This window comes from Emydura macquarii, unplaced genomic scaffold, assembly GCF_026122565.2.
Source record: "Emydura macquarii macquarii isolate MOO-44397 ecotype Brisbane River unplaced genomic scaffold, CSIRO-AGI_Emac_v2 contig_3122, whole genome shotgun sequence".
Lineage (NCBI taxonomy): Eukaryota > Metazoa > Chordata > Testudines > Chelidae > Emydura > Emydura macquarii.
In genome coordinates this window covers 2,273,349-2,291,962 of record NW_027133259.1, presented here as the reverse complement: position 1 = coordinate 2,291,962, position 18,614 = coordinate 2,273,349, and the positions used below count along the sequence as shown (strand labels likewise).

At 45.0% G+C, this 18,614-nt stretch overlaps 1 protein-coding gene and 1 long non-coding RNA gene across 2 annotated transcripts in view; one reads left to right on the top strand and one right to left on the bottom strand.

The window, feature by feature from the left end:
• The first annotated feature begins 1,446 nt into the window (after positions 1-1,446).
• LOC137141872 (cyclin-dependent kinase inhibitor 1-like) lies at positions 1,447-13,335 on the top strand. The gene is made up of 3 exons (XM_067530972.1): positions 1,447-1,555; positions 8,229-8,671; positions 12,951-13,335. Coding segments are annotated over exons 1-3 (513 nt in total). The 5' UTR covers positions 1,447-1,553; the 3' UTR covers positions 13,019-13,335.
• The window catches only part of LOC137141873 (uncharacterized), a 63,200-nt gene continuing 47,204 nt past the window's right edge, over positions 2,619-18,614 (bottom strand). The window contains exon 3 of the long non-coding RNA XR_010916754.1: positions 2,619-3,437. This is a non-coding gene — a long non-coding RNA (uncharacterized lncRNA). The remainder of the gene's footprint in view (positions 3,438-18,614) is intronic.

The following is an 18,614-nucleotide window of genomic DNA, read 5'->3' as shown; positions in this document are numbered from 1 at the left end:
AGGAACTCCAGAGCCCATAATCCTTTAGTTAACAACAAATTCCTTTCTGATGTGTGGCAAGTCACTTAACACTTCAGCTCCAATAAATAGCCTGATCTGTAAAATGGGGATAATACTGCTTACCTACCTACCTACTTCTCAGGGACATTGGGAGGGTAATATCTGTAAAGCACTTTGAAGAGAAATACTTCTAGCTGCGTGCTAAGTGTTATTTAAAAGCAGGGTACTATACTGCTGATTGTGGTTATATATAAATATATAGTTAAATTTTGTTCTGATTATTTTAATTAACAGTTTTCCCAAACTTAGATTTTCTACTTAAAAAAAAAAAAAAAGCAGGTTTTCGAATCTCTCCTTGATAAGTGCCAGCAATAAACAGACATCAATAGGGACGTTCAAAGGGCAAAATTAGCTCTTTCGGGCATGGAGGTTATTTCCATATTTGTCAGTAAAGCACCTTGCACACTTCAGACAATACAGTATGCTCACCGTTATAATGATAGTAAAAGGGCTATATATGTTTACATGGACTGGGGTAGACAGATTTTTTTTTTAAGTGGGGAAACATGACAATATGGTAAAAATCTCATTTGTAAAAATTGGGATTTCCCTTTTGAAAATGATAATGGCAACTTTAAAAAAAAATCACCTTTTGATCTGAAATGATGTACCTCCTGTTGTGACAAAGAACTCCTGAGATTGTTATGCCTGGAAGATCTTTTCCCCCCAGTATTTTTTCAGTATTCCTTTGTGAATGTGGAAGCTCTTCGAGGGCAGTCGATCTCGGTTGTTCCCCTGTGGCCAGCCTCGCTTTCCACTCTGTACGGATCTGTCATGGACAAGCAAGAAGGGAGGGGGAAAAAGTGTGTTTTCAACCCCAGGAAAATGTGAGTGTGCGGCCCCCTTCTACGAACGCTGCGGGGCAGGAGCGGTGCCGGAAACAAGGCATGTCTTGTTTGTGGACTGGATTTCCACCTAGCCTGCGCCCTGCACTAAAGACAGCTGGCATCTTGATCACAGACAGCAGGAGCGAAACAGCGCAGGGCAAGCCTGCCCCGTCCTGAGTCACTCTGCGGGCTGAGTCTTCTCTCCACTCCGGGCTGATGTTCCCCGCCCCCCCGCAGCATTCACTGACGGCAAGTGTCTGGCTCAGGCCTGGCCTATTTGGCAAGTGGCCGCTCGGGGGGAGGCGGGGGGGCAGTCACGTTGCAGAGCCGCGTGCCCGTGCAGCGAGCGGCTGGAGCGCGGCCCGGGCTGGGGACTGCAATCAGGCGAGGCGCTGCCGCTGCACACGCCGCGCAGACAACACCCGCAGGAGAGCCGCAGAGGAGCCAAGCGAAGCGAAGCGGTGCGAACCGCTCCCGCAGCCGGCCGCGCCTTCCCCGCACTCATCCCTTGCTGCTGCTGCTGCTGCTGCTGCTGCGGGGGGGGGGGGGACCCCAACATCTGCATGTCGGCAAACCTCTGCCGTGCCCTTTGGAAGTGAGCGGTGCCCTCCGTCTGCACCTCCGCCCGGGAAAGAGGCGACGGCGACGCGCGGCGAGCGCCCCTCAATGTAAGTGTCCTGCGCCGTGCACCGCACCGGCTAACGCCCCGCTTTGTGGATGCTGCTAACCCGAGCGCTGCTGCCTGCTGCTCGGAGCCCGGCTGGAGCCCGGCCGAGAAGGAGGACCATTGATATTCCAGGCTGAGTCCGTCCCGGGCTAGTCCCCTCCCCAGGACTGCGGTGTCAGCTTTAACACGACGGGGAGACACCCCTACAGGCAGCCCCAGCCTTACTGGGCCGGGGGGCTGCTTTCTGTCCCCGGTGACCTGCTTTGCTCTCCCCACCCCCGGAGGAGGTTTGACTCCGGCGCGGTTCGCGTGCGGGGCGGTGTGTGGTGTGGCTGGACCTGACATCTAGTCACAGCCGGTGTCGGCAGCCCCGGGTCCGGAGGAGGAGGAGGCGGAGGAAATGGGCGCTCAGATCAGGGCCTCACGGGGAAAATTTGAATCTTCCCGGGGGAAAAAAACAATCCGGCCCTCTGTCATCCAGACCGGTTCCTGTCCCTTATGTAAACGCAAACAGAACTGAATCAAACCCACACGACCCGTCCCAGCGGGCAGTCCTGTCTCCTGGGCTGGCCACTCCGCGGACACGGGGAGAGGGGCCGGATCGCTTTGCTGCCGAACTGACACCGGCGCGAGGTGCCTGTCCCGCCAGCGGGTCGCCAGTGATTGGAGTGGAAACGAAATCCCTCCTGGAGTGACACCGGAGTAACCGAGATAAGGATCGGTCAGCGAATTGATTGATTGGTTATGATTCCCTCCTGCAGTCACCCACACTGAGAGGGTCCCCTCCCCCCCGTTGATAATAGGGTTCTCTTTCCCGTGTAAACGTTCGTTCCCTCTCAACGAGTCCGGTCTGACTCCTGTTTGTGTTGTAACCGAACGAAGCGAAGCACACTTCAGCTTTGTTTACCAGGATGTCACCGGCTCCAGGTAACGTGAATGTCTCACCCCACCCCCTGCAGCTCCCGGGCAAAAGCGGCGCGTTCCCTGGCCGCTCCCGGCTGTTGGACAAGGCCGCGGTGCGCGTTACAAAGGCCGGTGCAGACGCGAGACGTTCCGGTGCAGCCTGCATCCGCGGCAGGACGCCCGGTTCGCTTCCCCGGGTTCCCCAGCCCCTCTCCTATTGCACTTTCGTAGGGGCTGGGTTCGTCTGGGCGGTGCCTTTCTTTGTCTGCCGCAGTCACTTCGCCCAAGCAGCTCTGCGCGGAGGGCAGCGGTGGTGGCTGCGATCACTGCCGCAAGCCCTTCGCGTCCCCGCGCTAGTGTCCGGCAGGGAACCGGTTTCGCTTGTCCGCTCCGAATCACGGGTTCGGGACTCGGTCCGGGCGGGTGCCGAGGGATAGCGCGGCGCTGTGAACTCGGCGCGATCCCGGTGTCGGGGGGGGGGGGAAGGGCTGCTGGGGGCTCCCTATCGTGTGTATTTCTCCTGATCGTCTGTCTTCTCCGTTATCACCACCTGCAAAGTCTGCCGCGGGGGGAACGATCCGGTGCGTTAGCTGAACAGCTGCCGGAGAGCGAACGGCCTCTGGGACTTATCTGGAGTGTGTGCGTGCAGTGCGCGGCCTGGGTGTACTGCTTGTCTGCGTGCAAGGAGCCAAAAGTCCACCCGGGTAGTACAGTTGGTTCCCTCCAGCTACGGACTTTCCCCTGCTTGGGGAGGGGGCTGGGAGAGTGACTCCTTGGTTCCCCAGCGCTGGCGGCTGCCAGAGACCCTGCAGCTGCTCTTGGAGAAGTCAGCCCTTTCCCCACAGATTGTCCAAGGGTCTGGAAAATGACACACACCCAGCCCCCCCCCTGCTGTCCTGAATCTGTGCGAGGGATGAGCCATGGAAGGACGGACTGCGGTGCACATGGCTTTGCTAAAGAGGCAGATAGGGTGGCAAACACTAGGTAAAAATTAGGGAGAAAGGAGAAGAGGTCAGAGTAATTTTAAATCAGTGAATATGGTGATGCCTGTGTATCCCTCTGGGAAAGGTAAAAAGAACTCAACCATCTGCTGTAATAATAATGATACCTAGCTCTTATAGAGAGCACTTTTCATCAGCAGCTCTCACCACCATTTACAAAGCAGATTAATGGAGTTATCCCATTTTACAGATGGGGAAACTGAGGAACAGAGCAATGCTGTGACTTGCCTGGGCTTCCCAGCAGTAAAGCCAGAAATAGAACCCAGGACTCTTGAGGTCCAGGCCCCTGTTCTGTGTAGTAGACCACGCTACATAACAGGCACATTGTGTATCTGGAAAAAAATAGGACTTTCCAGCTAGAATTTTAAACAACTATGCACACCACCCCCATTATTATACTAAGGGAACACTCATCCATTGGTAAGGATGAGAATTCAAAATTCCATCCAAACGTTTTTCCCCAAAAAATTCATTTCAGTGGTTTGACCATTGATAAGAGCTGGTTGAACTATTTTGAAATTCAACGTTTTGACAAAATGTTCCATCAAAATTTTGAGGCAAAAATAAAAATGTTTATGGAAATATGGATTAATTTTGACCTACTCTAGTTGGTATATAACCAGAGTGAAATTAAAAATGGCCATCATTGGGCAGAGCCCTGTTCTTCCATGCTTACTTAGTCAAGTTGACTTCAATGGAGCTACTTGTGTGAGTAAAGACTATGTGCATGAATGAGAGCTGATTCATGGATTTTAAGACCAGAAAGGACCATTGTGATAATCAAATCTGACCTTTGGGATAACACAGGCTATAGAACTTCCCTGAATTAATTCCTGTCTACATCTGAACATGTCTTTTAGACAAACATCCACTCTTCATTTAAAAAACTCCAGTGATGAAAGGATCAGGTTCACAAGTTGTTACTACAACTCACAAAAATCAATGGTCACGAGAGAATGAACCAAACTGATCGCAAAGATTTTCAAGGTTCTAAATATTTGGTATGTAGAAAGGAGTTCAGATTGTTTTGTTTTTGCACTTCTGCGACACACGGAGTTTTACACGACGCAGGATGAACATGTGGAACTCTCTGCCATAATGTACCTCTGAAGTCCAGGGCTTAGCAGGATTCTAGAGAAAAATTAGAGGTAAAATCCTAGTTCTAGTGAAGTCAATAATAAAGTTCCCATTGACTTCAATAAGGCCAGGATTTCACCCAATATATTTATATGAATGGTGAAAACATCTACAGTTATCAAGTATGTCAAAAGTTTGGCAAAGATATGGACCCTCATGATTCAAGGTATGAATGAAGGCACTAGAAAGCAAATTTCCCTATGGGAAGGTTATTCTAGAATTACCCACTTCCAGGTGCTCTCATCTTCCTCTGAAGCACCTGGCATTGGCCACTCTGGATAAGTCGGCACAGCTCACAGAAGCAAGGGCTAGTCTACACTGAAAACGTACAGCGGCACCGCTATATCAGTACAGCAGTGCCACTGTCAGAGCGCGTGTACAGCTAAACAAGTGGCGGAAGATCTGTCGGCGGGAGAGTGTCTCCCATCTATATAGCGCTGCCCAGACTAGAGCTTATGCTGGCAAAATTTATGCCACTCAGGGGGATGATTTTTTTCCCCCCTGGAGTGACATAAGTTTTGCCAGCATAAGTGCTAGTGTAGACAAGACCCAAGTCTCAGAGCCTGGGTCTGCAGACACAGACTTGCACAGTCCATGCTGAGGCACTCAGGCCCTGTCTACACTAGTACTTATGCCAGAAAAACTTCTGTCACTCAGGGATGTGAATAAACACGCAGTCGGAAGTCCATAGAGTGATGGGACAGGAAAAAATGCATCATGAGACGTTGAGCCCACACCCATGACGCTCTGCCTTCCCACAACTCCTAGCTGCAGAAGGTGGCAAGTTGCACAGTGGGCTAGCTACCCACAGTGCACTGCTCTCACTGTTGATGCTAGAGCACCAACTCTGGACGTGCTCCGCCAACAGAAGGAGCATTGTGCGAAGATGCACAAGCGCTGCAATTGTAGCAGTTTATGACTGTCAGCGTCATAAACCTCTGTAGTGTAGACAAAGCCTCAGTACACATTCAGGCAACTAGCCCCTCCTCTCACCCATACCACCAGGACTACACTGTTGTTTTTAGCATGCTAGCGCCATCAAAGCTAGTACACGTACATCTACCCACGCTGGAAATTACACGTCAGAGATAGGACACTGGACTGGAGAGGCGCCACTCCTGCGTTCCTATAACCAGACATGGTCAAGACATATTCCTCTCTAGCTAATGTTCTTTAAGATATTCAGAAACGCTATTACCAAAGGTCCAGAATGTTTGAGAAAAGTCATATTTTGCCCTTCAGTAATATAGCAAACAGCCAATTTACAGTTCACATGAGAAAAGTTTCTAATGCAAAAGATTATTTCCTGCAGTACAATATCTGTCCTTTCCTAATGTTGATGGATCACCTTTGAGTAAACTTAAGCTATGTTTACACTGGCAGCGGCAAATCAGGATAGTATAGACCCGCTCATAGTATAGTATAGGATAGTATAGACCCGCAAATAGGATCAGTATAGACCCGCTCAATCAATGAGGGAGTCGACTGAATAAGTCCACCCCCTCAACTAGCGTAGCGCTGAGCCGACGGGAACGCTGTGTGTGAACAGCGTGCAGAAGCAGTCGACGGGAGTTACGCAAACTATTCTGCGTGGTTTGCGTAACTCCCGTCGCCTACCGCCGAATTTCTGGGTAAGTGTGAACAAGCCCTTAGTTTAAACGGCTGGAGGTTTGGTATCAGATGAAAAAGGAGCCGAGCAGCAGCGTGACTGTTATTAGCTATAGTGACAACCAGCAAGGCTAAGTATCCTGACAACTAAGGGCCAGGTGATACCTGAATGAAGGGAAAATGGAGTTGCCTTTTGGGGTTTTGGACACCACTCAGAGGTTTATTCTTGTTGCTGGATTTGCAGCTGCTTCTCCTTTAGGGGCGCTGAGGGCTCACCAAAGGAAAAATAAATGAAAACCTTTATTTGTAGAGACTATAATGTCTTATTTATATACTAGATATTTTCACCTACAGAGGCAACATGGGCGAGTAGTGGACCGAGAAGGTGGGAGTCAGGAACTCCCAAATTCTGATTCTGGCTCTGCAGTGGTTCTGTGGACAAATCACTTAACCTCTTTCAGAGTCCTGCTCTGTGTATCCTCCAGACCTCAGAGTGGCAGCAGATAGATCCACTCCTTGGCTGGACGCTAATGCATCCCTGAGGCTGCATTAGCCTCTGTGCTGCCTCTGCTTCCATGTCCACACTATGGGGATGGGAGAACAATGGCGAGTGGATCCGTGTAGAGAAAGAAATTGGATATCTTTCTAAAAGATGTGCTCTAGGTTCAACCAGAAGTTATGGATTTGATGCGGGGTGAGATTCTATGGCCTGTGTTATGCAAGAGATCAGAGTAGATGACCATAACGCTCCCTTCTGGCCGGAAAATCTATGAATCCACTGACGTCTCAACTCCCCTCAGCTTTGCTCTGTCCCAAACCGCACAGCACATCACTGCATAGGCAGCCCTTGAGTTCTTTTCCATATAGGGGACACATGCTCCTGAACAGCTTCTACAGATCATGTCCCTCCTCTCCCGCGCAATACGGGCTGCTGCTCGGCAAGCTTTCTGCACCCACCAACACTGAGATAAGGGGTGCCCTTAGAAGGACAAAGATGGCGTTTTGCTTTTATTTTTGTCTTCTCCTCTTCCCACTGTATTCCAGAAGGAAGAATAAAAAATGGCAGAAAAAGGGTTATATTTTTAAATTTCTTTCAACTACCAGTTTGTCTAACGCAGAGAGTGAATCAGAGCAATAGCACCACTAAAATTAAGCAACTGGATTTGTCACTCATCCCCATCCTAACATTTATTTTTTTTTGTTTTAATCTCCTCTCCTTATATTGGGATGTTTTTATCCCCATCCTCTTTAGTTTGTTTTCTATCCTCCCTATGTGTTGTTATCCACTCTGTTGTGTTATTAATGATGATTATCATTATTACTATTACCTAGGAGGCCCAGTCATGGGCCAGGACCCCAATGTGTTAGGTGTATAAACACAGAACAAAAAGACTGTCCCTGCCCCCAAAAACTTGCAGTCAGCTTTCTATTGTTCCTCATGGCTTGTGTTCACTGCTAATAAAGCTGTGTTTTTACCTCAGAGTAAGTAGCACAGCTGAGCTATCCTGAGGTAAAAACACAGTGAAGAAAAGGCACTTCAGTTTTGTCATGAAACACACTTGTGAGGTCCACCCCAGGCAGGGATGTAGGGCTGACTCTGACAAGTTTAAAATTAAAGTGCCTGGTTTTCACTGTCTTTACCTCAGGATAGTTCACATTTGTTAGTTACCCTGCAGTAAAGAATTCAGATTTTTTAGCAGTGAAGAAAAAGCTTCAGTCTCCAGGACAAACTAGCCAACACCTATCACTAGCTCTACATGAAGCACCCACACATGCAAGAGAGGAAGGAACCCTCCTCCCCCTCCACAGCAAATACAGCAATCGGCCTAGGCTCCAGTCTACACAGTCCACTAAAGCCAATGAGAGTTTCACGTGAAGATTGGCAATTGGCAGAAGCTTTCCCAAACAAACAGTTTCCCAACATTTCCTGTAAGAGAGTCAGAAATTCCCCGACACTTGCTACATCCCCCTTTGAGTTGCCCTGACCACACAAAGGGTGTCTGACGGTCTTTCTATCTCCGGCAGGGAATCGCTGCTCTGTACACTCCTTGGAGAACGGCGACTTGGAGAGCAGACGGAGTGGAGGCCGGTGAAGGCAAACCATGTACGAAGGAACCTCTTCGGCCCCGTGGACCATGAGCAGCTGCAGCGGGACTTCCAGCACATGCTGCGCAGCAGCATGGAGGGAGCCCAGCGGAAGTGGAACTTTGACTTCCTACGAGACGCGCCAGCTGAGGGGCTCCTGCAGTGGGAAGAGCTGCAGAGCCATGACGTCCCGGCCTTTTACCACAGTTGTGTGGTGAGTGAGGCGCGCAAGCCTTTGAAGCCCTTGAACCAGGGTACAGTCAAGGAGGTCAAGGCTCACCACTTTGCCACGGGGACACTGACTGAGAACCCCAAAGCTGCCAAGAAAATACTGGGCAAGGAGAGCCAAGAAGCGCAGAAGCGAAGACAGACATCCTTGACAGGTGTGTGAGATTTGTGCTCTGTGCTGCTCAGTGGGGCAGAACTAGCTCTCAGAGCTTCACAGGAATTTAAGCCTGATAGGCCTGTAACTAGCCTTGTTTTAAACAAGTAACACTTCAGATAAATCAGACGGCATTTCTCACGCAGACAGGTTAAAGGAGTTTATCATGTACAGTTTACATAAGAGACAATTCGGCTGATTTTCAAAAGGGCTGAGCATCGGCAGCGCAGCAGGCATCTAGGGGATTTGTGAATTCTCAGAACATCTAAAAATCAGGCCAAATAAGGGTAGGCCTGGTCTACACTTAAAATTAGATTGATCTGGCTACGTCTTGAGCGCCATAGTGAGGTTGAGCTAACCCGCGGTGTAGACATGGTCAGGTCAGTTGTTCCATCCACCAAGCTACCATCTCTCAGAGAGGTGGATTAACGACACCGATGGAAAAAACCCTTCTATCTATGAAGGAAAAATCTGGCCATTAATTTTTATGGATAAATGGCAGCTGAGACCTTTTGAAAATCTGCCCTAATTGTGAGTGAAGAGCAAATCTGAAAATCTTATCCTACGTGATTATATTTTATTTATCCACCCAGGGAGTTTGGTTATCCTGGACTCCTGAATAATAGGATTTTTCCTAGCTTATATGGGGGATATAATGAGCAGTACCAACCTGAAATTGTCAGAAAGGATAATTAAACTACGACATGAGGAAATTTCTTTTGGATAATGATGCAGCTCAGACAATAGACTAATTTGCCAGGAGAGGCTATGGCATAAGCTGGGTGCAAGCAAACAATATGGGTTTTAGTACAGCCAAATGTAAATGTATACGTCTAGGAACAAAGAATGTAGGGCATACTTACTGGATGGGGGACTGTTTCCTGGGAAACAGTGACTCTGAAAAAGATTTGGGGGTCATGGTGGATATTCAGTTGGACGTGACACTGTGGCTAAAAAGGGCTAATGTAAGGTTTGTGTCCATAAACAAGGGAATCTCAAGTAGGAATAGAGAGGTTATTTTACCTCTCTGTTTGGTACTGGTGTGACCATTGCATCCAGTTCTGGTGTCCACAATTCAAAAAGGATGTTGATAAATCAGAGAGGGTTCAGAGAACAGCCACATGGTAGATTAAAGTATTAGAAAACATGCCTTATAGTGATAGACTCAAGGAGCAAAACCGATTTAACTGAACAAAGAGAAGGTTAAGGGGTGACTTGATTACAGCCTAGGAGTACCTACCTGGGGAACAAATATTTGACAACGTGATCTTCAACCTAGCCGAGACAGATCTAACGTGATCCAATGACTGGAAGCTGAAGCTAAACAAATTCAGACTGGAAATAAGGTGTAAATTTTTTACAGTGAGGTTAATTAACCATCGGAACAATCTACCAAGGTTCGAGCTGGATTCTCCATCACTTGTAATTTTAAAATCAAGATTTGATGTTTTTCTAAAAAATATGCTCTAGGAATTATTTTGGGGAAGTTCTGTGGTCAGACTAGGTGATTACTGTGGTCTCTTCTGGCCTTGGAATCTATGAGTCACCATCATTAGAGAAGTTCAAGAATGGTCTAGAGATTAGTGATGAGAGGACAATCCAACACCAGAGCACAGGGCATCGATACTTAGAAACATAGAATCACAGAAGATTAGGGTTGGAAGGGACCACAAGAGGTTATCTTAATGAATGCACTTTTCATCTCCAAAGCACTTTGCAGGCATTAACTAATTAACAGTATAATTTCAGTGTAGGAGTACAGGCGCGTTATTCAGGCTCCAGTGTTGTGACAGTTGGAGGGTATCATTATTCAGTTGTAAATTTGGCGACACTTTTCCACAGGAAATGAACTGAGCTATCTTCTTCGTAAGCCAGATCTCAGCAGCTTCAGCAGCCAGAGCTAGAGAAGGAGCCAAGGGCAGGAAAGATATTTTCCATGCACTGCCGGCCTACCACCTTCACATGCCAGCTCTCATCCTTTTGTTTTCAGAGCCCTGTGGACTTGACTTTGGGTGTTATCTACACCATGGATGCTGCAGCTGTGCCGCAGTAGTGTCATTGTGTAGATGCTTTCTACAGTGATGGAAGGCGGTGACCCACTTCCCGCAAGTGGCAGTAGCTAGGTCGATGGAAGAATTTTTCCGTTGACTCAGCTGTGTCTACACAGGGTGTGAGGTTAGGTCCATCTTCTGGACTAGTGGTTTCAAGATACTGAGTAAAATTTTCAAAAATGACTAAGGGCTGGTCTATACTACAAAGTTAGGTCGATCTAGTGATGTCACTCAGGGGTATGAAAATTCACTCTCCAGAAAGACATAATTAAGCGGACTAAGCCCCAGTGTAGAAACCTTGAGGTCGATGGAAGAATTCTTCTACCGTCTCCTGAGGAAGTGAATTTATTACAGCGAGAGAAGAACCCCCTTCACACCATGGCAGCGGTGTCGCTGTAGCATTGCTGGTATAGACATCCTTTAGGCACTTAGAACCCAGATCCTCAGAGGCATTTAGGTCCCTAACTTACATTGAAATCAATGAGAATTAGGCACCTTAAGTTTCTTTGAGGATCTGGGCCCTAGCAGCCATTGACTATGTCTGCACTACAGTTTATATCTGGTGTGAATAAACCATGTAAGTTACACTAACATAAGCATTGGTGTAGACAACGCTATGTCGGTGGGAGAGCTTCTCTCACCGACAAGCTTCTGCCGCTGGTGGAGGTGGATTTATTATGCCAATGGGAGAGCTTTCTCCCGTCAGCAGAGGAAGTCTTCACCAACTGTGCTGCAGCGGCGCAGTTGTATTGGTGCAGCTGTCGAAAATGGGACTTGGGCTCCTAAATTGCTTCAATGCTTTTGAAATTTTGCACTTGTTAAAATTCACCATCAGTGAAGTGAGGATAATGCTATTGAAGTCATTTGTGAATTTGACCCAGCAAGTATAATCTGCAATATATCTTTTCCTCCCCAGTGCAAAAGAAGGACAATTTATGGATAAAGTCTCCTGACTAGAGGAATTAACAATTGTGAGGATCACACTTTGTGAGCTCTCAAACATCCCAGTTATTACTGTTATTCCTTTCCAGTTCCTTCCCACCAAGAACTTGTGATATTTGCAGGCCTTTTCCCCTCTGATAAATTAGCTGTTCATACTCCCAACAATATGTGATATTAATTTGAGTCACCGCTATACATTTATACATAGTATAAATATATACAATGTAAATAAATAAATAAATATAACAACATATATATAATATATGTATATTATCCTCATCATAAACCAACCAACAAAACTTAATAACATTGACTACAGAATTTAGCTGTGAAATCCTATAGAATTCCAGGGACCTTGCCAGTAGAATTTTCTATTGAATACAAGCTGTCAGCTGCTAGGACTCCATGAATACTTGTTACATACCTTGCCAATTTGGTTATGTGGGAAACTGAAGTTAAAACATCATCAGGGTCAAATCTTGGGCTAGTTTAAATTGGAATAGCTCTATGATAGCCAATGGAGCCAATTGACACTAGCTGAGGATGTCGATCTCTGCCTGTAAATGTGGCTCAACTTTAGATTTAATGTTAACTACATTTGTGCTCTTAACTACCTGAAAAAGTGTCTTTGTGTCAGAGCTGGAAAAAAAAAATCACTGATTAGTGTTTCCACAAATTATGGAAGTCCAGTCATGGTTCTGTTGTTAGGCTGAGTTGAGTTTTGCACTTGAAGCAGGAATTTAATCACTTTACTATGGATAAAGAATACAGAGTATATTCCCCATAATTACAGCACTTACTCTGTGAGTACAGAATGAATAATAATTCAGTGTTATTGCAAGGTTATACGCAGTCTTCCTAGAGTTCTTATTTGGTGTAAGTGGAACACTGCCAGTAAACTTCAGCATAACTATAATTCTTCCAAAGTAATTCTAAACTGCAAATCTTTTTAAATGAGGTAAAGGAGCACTGAAAAACAACTGTTTCTGACCAGAAAACACTACTGTACTGGATCTAAAAGTCAGAGAGTAAAATGTCATATTGTTGAGCGTGTATAAGAGGGTCCAAAGTCCTTTGATATATGCTGGATAAAAGCCAGCACATTTCCTTTGTTTTGTTTGGTATTACACAGCTTTATATAGAACATACTAAAGGTATTAGTTTTGGTCCCTCATGGGGACCCTACCTGACTTCTTTACTATGAAAGCAGTAAGACTAAAGAGATTTCTTTAAAATATCATTCACCAGTTCTGCAGTTTCCAATTCTGTTTGTTTGTTATTCTACAGATTACTACACAGCTAAGAAGCAAGTCAAAACTAACAGTCAAACTGCTGCAAAGAATTCAGCTTTCTGAAATGGAACACAGGACTGATCTGCACCAGGGATGTTATAAAGAGCTGCCAAGTTTATTTGTCATTCAGAAAATGTGTGCGCAGGCTACAGACACTTAAGGACATCCCATGGATTGATACATTCATGAAAGTACTGATAGAAAGTCTTATAAATATAACAAAACTCGCATTGGAATGAGGTCAGGCCAAATAAACTGGAAGCCCTTTTGCTAAGGGTTACTAGCCTTAAAAGCATCAGTAAGCAAGTTTGGAAATGTTACGGGAATTGGCTAATAGTAGCAACTTAACCATGTGCATTTCAAAGAATAGTGTATATGAGAAAGCATTCTCATATAAAGCAGTGAATGCAAGCTTAAACAGCTGTACAAATGTAACACTGCATTCGAACAAGTCAAAATATAATCAGGACCATATTATGGTTTTGATGTTTTATTTTTTACACCTTTCATTTATAGCCTGTACCCTATTTCTAAGGGTGATGGCCAATAAGTTTCACCAGCTAAACTCTACAGATCTGATTTATTTAAAAAGTTCCCAACCCAGCCCCTGATTTTTCAAGTGCAAAATTGTTACTACAGTTTTGCACCTACAACTGTTTGTGGACATAAATGGTGGTATTTATAATGCACATTCTCTGCTGCTGCAAAAGGACATAGCTGTAGTTACTTCAGTGGAGTTGTGCCCGTTTACATGGGCCCTATCTACTTGACTGTGTTCACAAATCAAGTGTTAAACCTACAATTGTTATATGCAATTTTTGCACCCATGAAATCAGGGACCTTATGTTAAAATCACTCCCTATATCTGCTGGGACAAATATAGTCTTCATTTTCACCTATGGGACTCCGCTGAGACCAACCCAGGTGTGAAAATGAGGGCAATATTTGCCCTGTTGGGCACAGAACTTTGTAATGCAGGCTATTATGGAGACATTGGGCTGGATTCACAAAGACACATGGTTGTGGTAAAGCTCAACATCATCACACCTAACTTTTAGGTGCCTAGAGACTCCCCAGGATTCACAAAGCCTGAGTTCGGTGCCTCGGCTCCCTGCACAATCAATGGAGGGAGATAGGTGCCTCAGAATGGGATTCACAAAAGCCAGTGGGTGAGGCGGCCCCTCGTCTACGCGAGCCATTGGGAGATGCCAAGACATAGGTGCCTAGGGAATTTGTACTGCTAAAATGTAGGTGCTGAGTGAGTTTAGGGACCTACAGGATTTGGTGGCAGCTGGGGGTGGCGTGGGATTTGTGAATCTCATTGTGGCCTTATTCTGGGATTTAGGCACCGAAAGTGGTGGCTAGGCACCTAAATCCTTTTGTGAATCTAGCCCATTAAGGTTTAGGTTTTTTTTAAATCCCCCATATGGTGTTTCCCTTACTATGTAGGGTTTTTCTACAAAAAGAGAAAAGGTATTAACAGCACTGGATCATCCATCCCTCTGGGCATTGCATGGATCATTATTTCTAATATATATATTTGTGTATGCTGTACATATGGGATGCATGTTCACATAGATATTACATGCAACACCAAGACAAGAGAATTATTTTTCCAGAGGAGCAATAATATTTAGATGTAAACAACAGTTCATTAAAGCTACCAAAATGTATCCACTTTTCATGAGAAAATGCAGTGAATCAAGCCTTTTCCTTTACGTGCTGAGCTAAGGGTGCTCAGCAAGTTGCAGGGTCTATATTTTCAACTCCAGGCAAGTGAGAGGGTCAGGGGAAATGATTTTTCTTCTTAATCTTTGATGTGGGAACAATGGAAACAAAGAACCCAATCCGGCTCCTACTGAAATCAATGGGAGTTTTGTTCAATGGGAGCAGGATGAGACCCTAAATGGCGAATACTGTGAGTTAACTTTGTGTGTGTTTGTGTTCTCAGCAATCCTGTTACAACAGAGATGGCACACTGGGAAATCACGTTTTCTTAATTTTGCTGATGATTAAAACAAATCTATTTTTTTTAAGTATGTGATTTTTCTTTGATTCAAAAAAAAATTGCACAACCGTATGCTTTCTGTGTGTTTGTGTGTTTCTAAAAATCAGACCAATGATACGCTGTGTACTTTCTGGTTTTGTAGTGATGTGTTAAGTAGCAGTATTTTCTGATCAATAAGACAGGAGCTGCACAAAAAGCCTATACATCTGTACAAGGTTACCATGATGTTGCCTTGTTTTCTTATAGGGGAAAAGGAATACTTCTTTTTATAGAGGAAAATTACGTTAGCTTGTCAGGGATTGAGTTTGTCTAGGCATGAGTCTAGAGGTTAGAATTTAGGCCATCCTAATTTCTAACATCTCTGCCAGTTATGATTGTGAACATTAACTCAGAATGTTATAGTCAATAAGAAAATAATCTGCTGGCAAGGCGCAGTGATATTCTGTGGCTTGCTGTCCATATATTTTTTTAAAGTTTGTTAATTACAAAATATTGTAAAGGAAGGTACAGAGTACAGAAAAGAAAAAGGAAAAGGAGTTCCTCTCTGACTACTCCACTCCATGGTGTTTGCAGTTAGGATGCCCTGATACTACATAATATAGGAGCAGATGCTCAGCTGGCGTGAATTGTTGTAGATCACTGAACTGTGACAGAGGTATGCCCATTTACACCAGCTGAGTTGCTGGCCAGAGGTATTTTGCACTAGTGCTTTGTGTTATTACAGACCAAAAGTTGATGACAAGCAGCTAATCAACTGTGTACATCAACGGCCTCCTCTCTCCACACACAGGTTTTACAGAATGGTTTTTGCAATAACAGCACTACAGCTATTAGCCCTACTATTGTGAATGACAACAAGCCTCGGCTTAGTTACTGAGGTTTGTTATATATTGGATAGAGAACAGACCATTTGAAACCTTTTCTTCAATGGTTAACATTCTGATGGAGAAGTATTTGAACAAGGCAGCATGAAGTAAATGTCTTTTTTTCTTTTATCCTGTAAATTGCACTTTCTTGTCTAACACAATTGCAAATTTTCCTTATAGAGACATTTCAGTAATAATATCTAATAGGCAGCAAAAAATAAATTAATTAAATGGACCTTGAACTTTCCCAGTCTTGAAATGTATGGAAAAGGAGGCAGACCCACTTGAAGAAGCAGTATACTGTAGCTTTAGTACATGTTTAGTTCCATTTAAGTATACCGTGGTCTAAGGGAGCGAAATATAACACAGGGATGAAGCTGTTCAAGGCATATTTGCTGATCGTTGACTTTGATTGGCTGCATGGTTGTATGACACAGACCAACAGTCAAACCCCCAAGTAGCATTTTTGCATCAGGAGAAGCAAGGTGCTGCGTTCTGGAACTGAAATAAATGTGGGCATTAAAGAAGGGGAAGCAGCACTGTTTCAAGGTCTTATGCAGCTATCTTAAGTGTGCTTTTGATTACACAGCAGAGGGCAACCTGCATCAGGAATCCATGCTATATAGCTGTTTTAACCTCAACATGTTAATAAATAGACAGCTAATCCATCTGAACCATCTCCTCCACCCATTATACACATAATACATGACTCAGGGCCATATACGCTCCTCAATCTGCAACCCAATTCTCACCGACACCAATGGGCATCTTGCACACTGATTTAGGGAAGTATGTGGCCCTAAGGCTTTTCCACTCAAGATAAACATGTGTCCCATGTGCAACACAATATTAGCTGAGAGTGGGACAGAGCAAGTACAAGTACAGCCCTTGCACTTGTTTACGTATTGTACAAACTTGGAAATACTCTCTCAGGTACAGATCAGTTCATTACATCCCTTTGGCAGCAAGTGAGGGAATGGTGCCACTTCAGTGAACTATCCAGGAAAAGTGACCCCAGATGCGTTCAATTATGTACCACACAAGGACTGATCATACAAATAGAGGTCTCTTCTAATACGTAAAACAACTGCTCTGCCTATTACCAGAGCTACCCTTCTGGAGGTCAGTATTGTTTTCCTAGAGAATCTACAGATGAGTTACAGTAGACACCTATATTCTAATATTTGCTTTTGGATCTTTATTAATGGACGAGCGGAAGGACTTATTTATTCCAAAGCTTGTGATCTACTGTGAGAAAAGTGGATATTCTCGATTCAAATGGCAAATATAATGGGTAACGATGGCCAACAAAGTTCATTCTGAATTTCAGAGGGTTTATGTTATACCAGGTACTTTCTTTCAGGTATTAATTTTGCTCTGCTTGGAATGTTGAAACACTGTAGGTTCAATGAATTTCAGTGTAAGAGTGTTGGTGTGTGAAATGCTTGGTTGTCAACTGTGGATATTTGCAATATCATAAATAAAAACTGGTTTGTATACTTTTTTTTTCTCCAGCAAATGAGACTGAGTTGTCCTCTTTTCATGCAGTTCTTTTGTTTCTTCACTACTCTGACCCGGATTCCATCCCCTTTCCTCCCCATACTGTTCCGCTTTCACAATGCTTCACTGACACGAACAATATATAGACTGCATTTGGAGTAATTTTAATTCAGCTAATCTAGAACCCAGCAAAATGGACTTTGTTTCTCCACAGGGTCTTCCCATATTTTCCCACTGAGACACCACAAACATAGGCAATGAGTGGCAGGGCTATCTCTGCCTTGCCACACCACCAGCTGTATGCATCTCCAGCTCATCAGGCAAAGGCTGATGTCTGGCAGAACCAGGGCCAGGAAGAGGGGAGGGGCATCACAGAGCAAAAATCCCACCTGCACATGAACACATGCACCTCATGACACTGTGGCAGGCTTCTCTGAATAAGCAAGAGCCCGTGTGCTGGAGAGAGGAGCCGGGCCCAGCCTCACAGGACAGGTACCAGCCCTGCGGGGTGAGTGCAGGGCGGGCTAGCTCTCCAAGCCCTCCTCTTCTCCTCCACTCCTCATTGGACTGGTATAGAGCCCAGAAACCTTGCATACACACTGGAGAGTGGAACCTGACACACACAGAGCAGGTTCCTCCTGCATGCACAGCGGGTGGGGACTCAGTCCCCCCAAGAATATTTGCACTAGCTGCCTATGGGCATAAATAGTGCATTAAGAAGTCCATTTTTCTTTCCTCCTCTTCTCGGATATGTTTTTGCTGAGGAAGTGCAGCCTCTCTTTTGGTGTCAGCAATCCTCCAGTTCCCCTGGTACCACCATCAGGTGTTTAAAATGAAAGTTGTTTAATTCATATTTGCAAAGGCAGGAGGCTTGTCCCCGTGTTCGGCATGTATTCCAACACTGGTAATTACATCTCACCTGACTAAATCCTCCCTGTGGTTTCATTGGACTATGGCATTCTTCACTTCCTGCCATAAACTGCTGCAGAGAGCTGAAGCAACATATTAAGCACCTGCCATGTTTCACCCCAGAAGTGCACTTCAGTACCAGGTGAAGCGATTCATATTTTATATTCTATGCATACACCCTTATTATTAATTATCACAATGACTATATTGCCTACAGGTCAGTGGAAGCTACTGGACAGACAGCACTTTTGAAAATCAGACAGGTACCTAAATATGATTTAGGAGCCTAACTTTATGCTTCTGTTTTTAAAATCTTGGCCAAGACCATTCTTCTTCTCATAAAGTAGTGTGGGTAAATAGCAGGGCCAAGTGAATT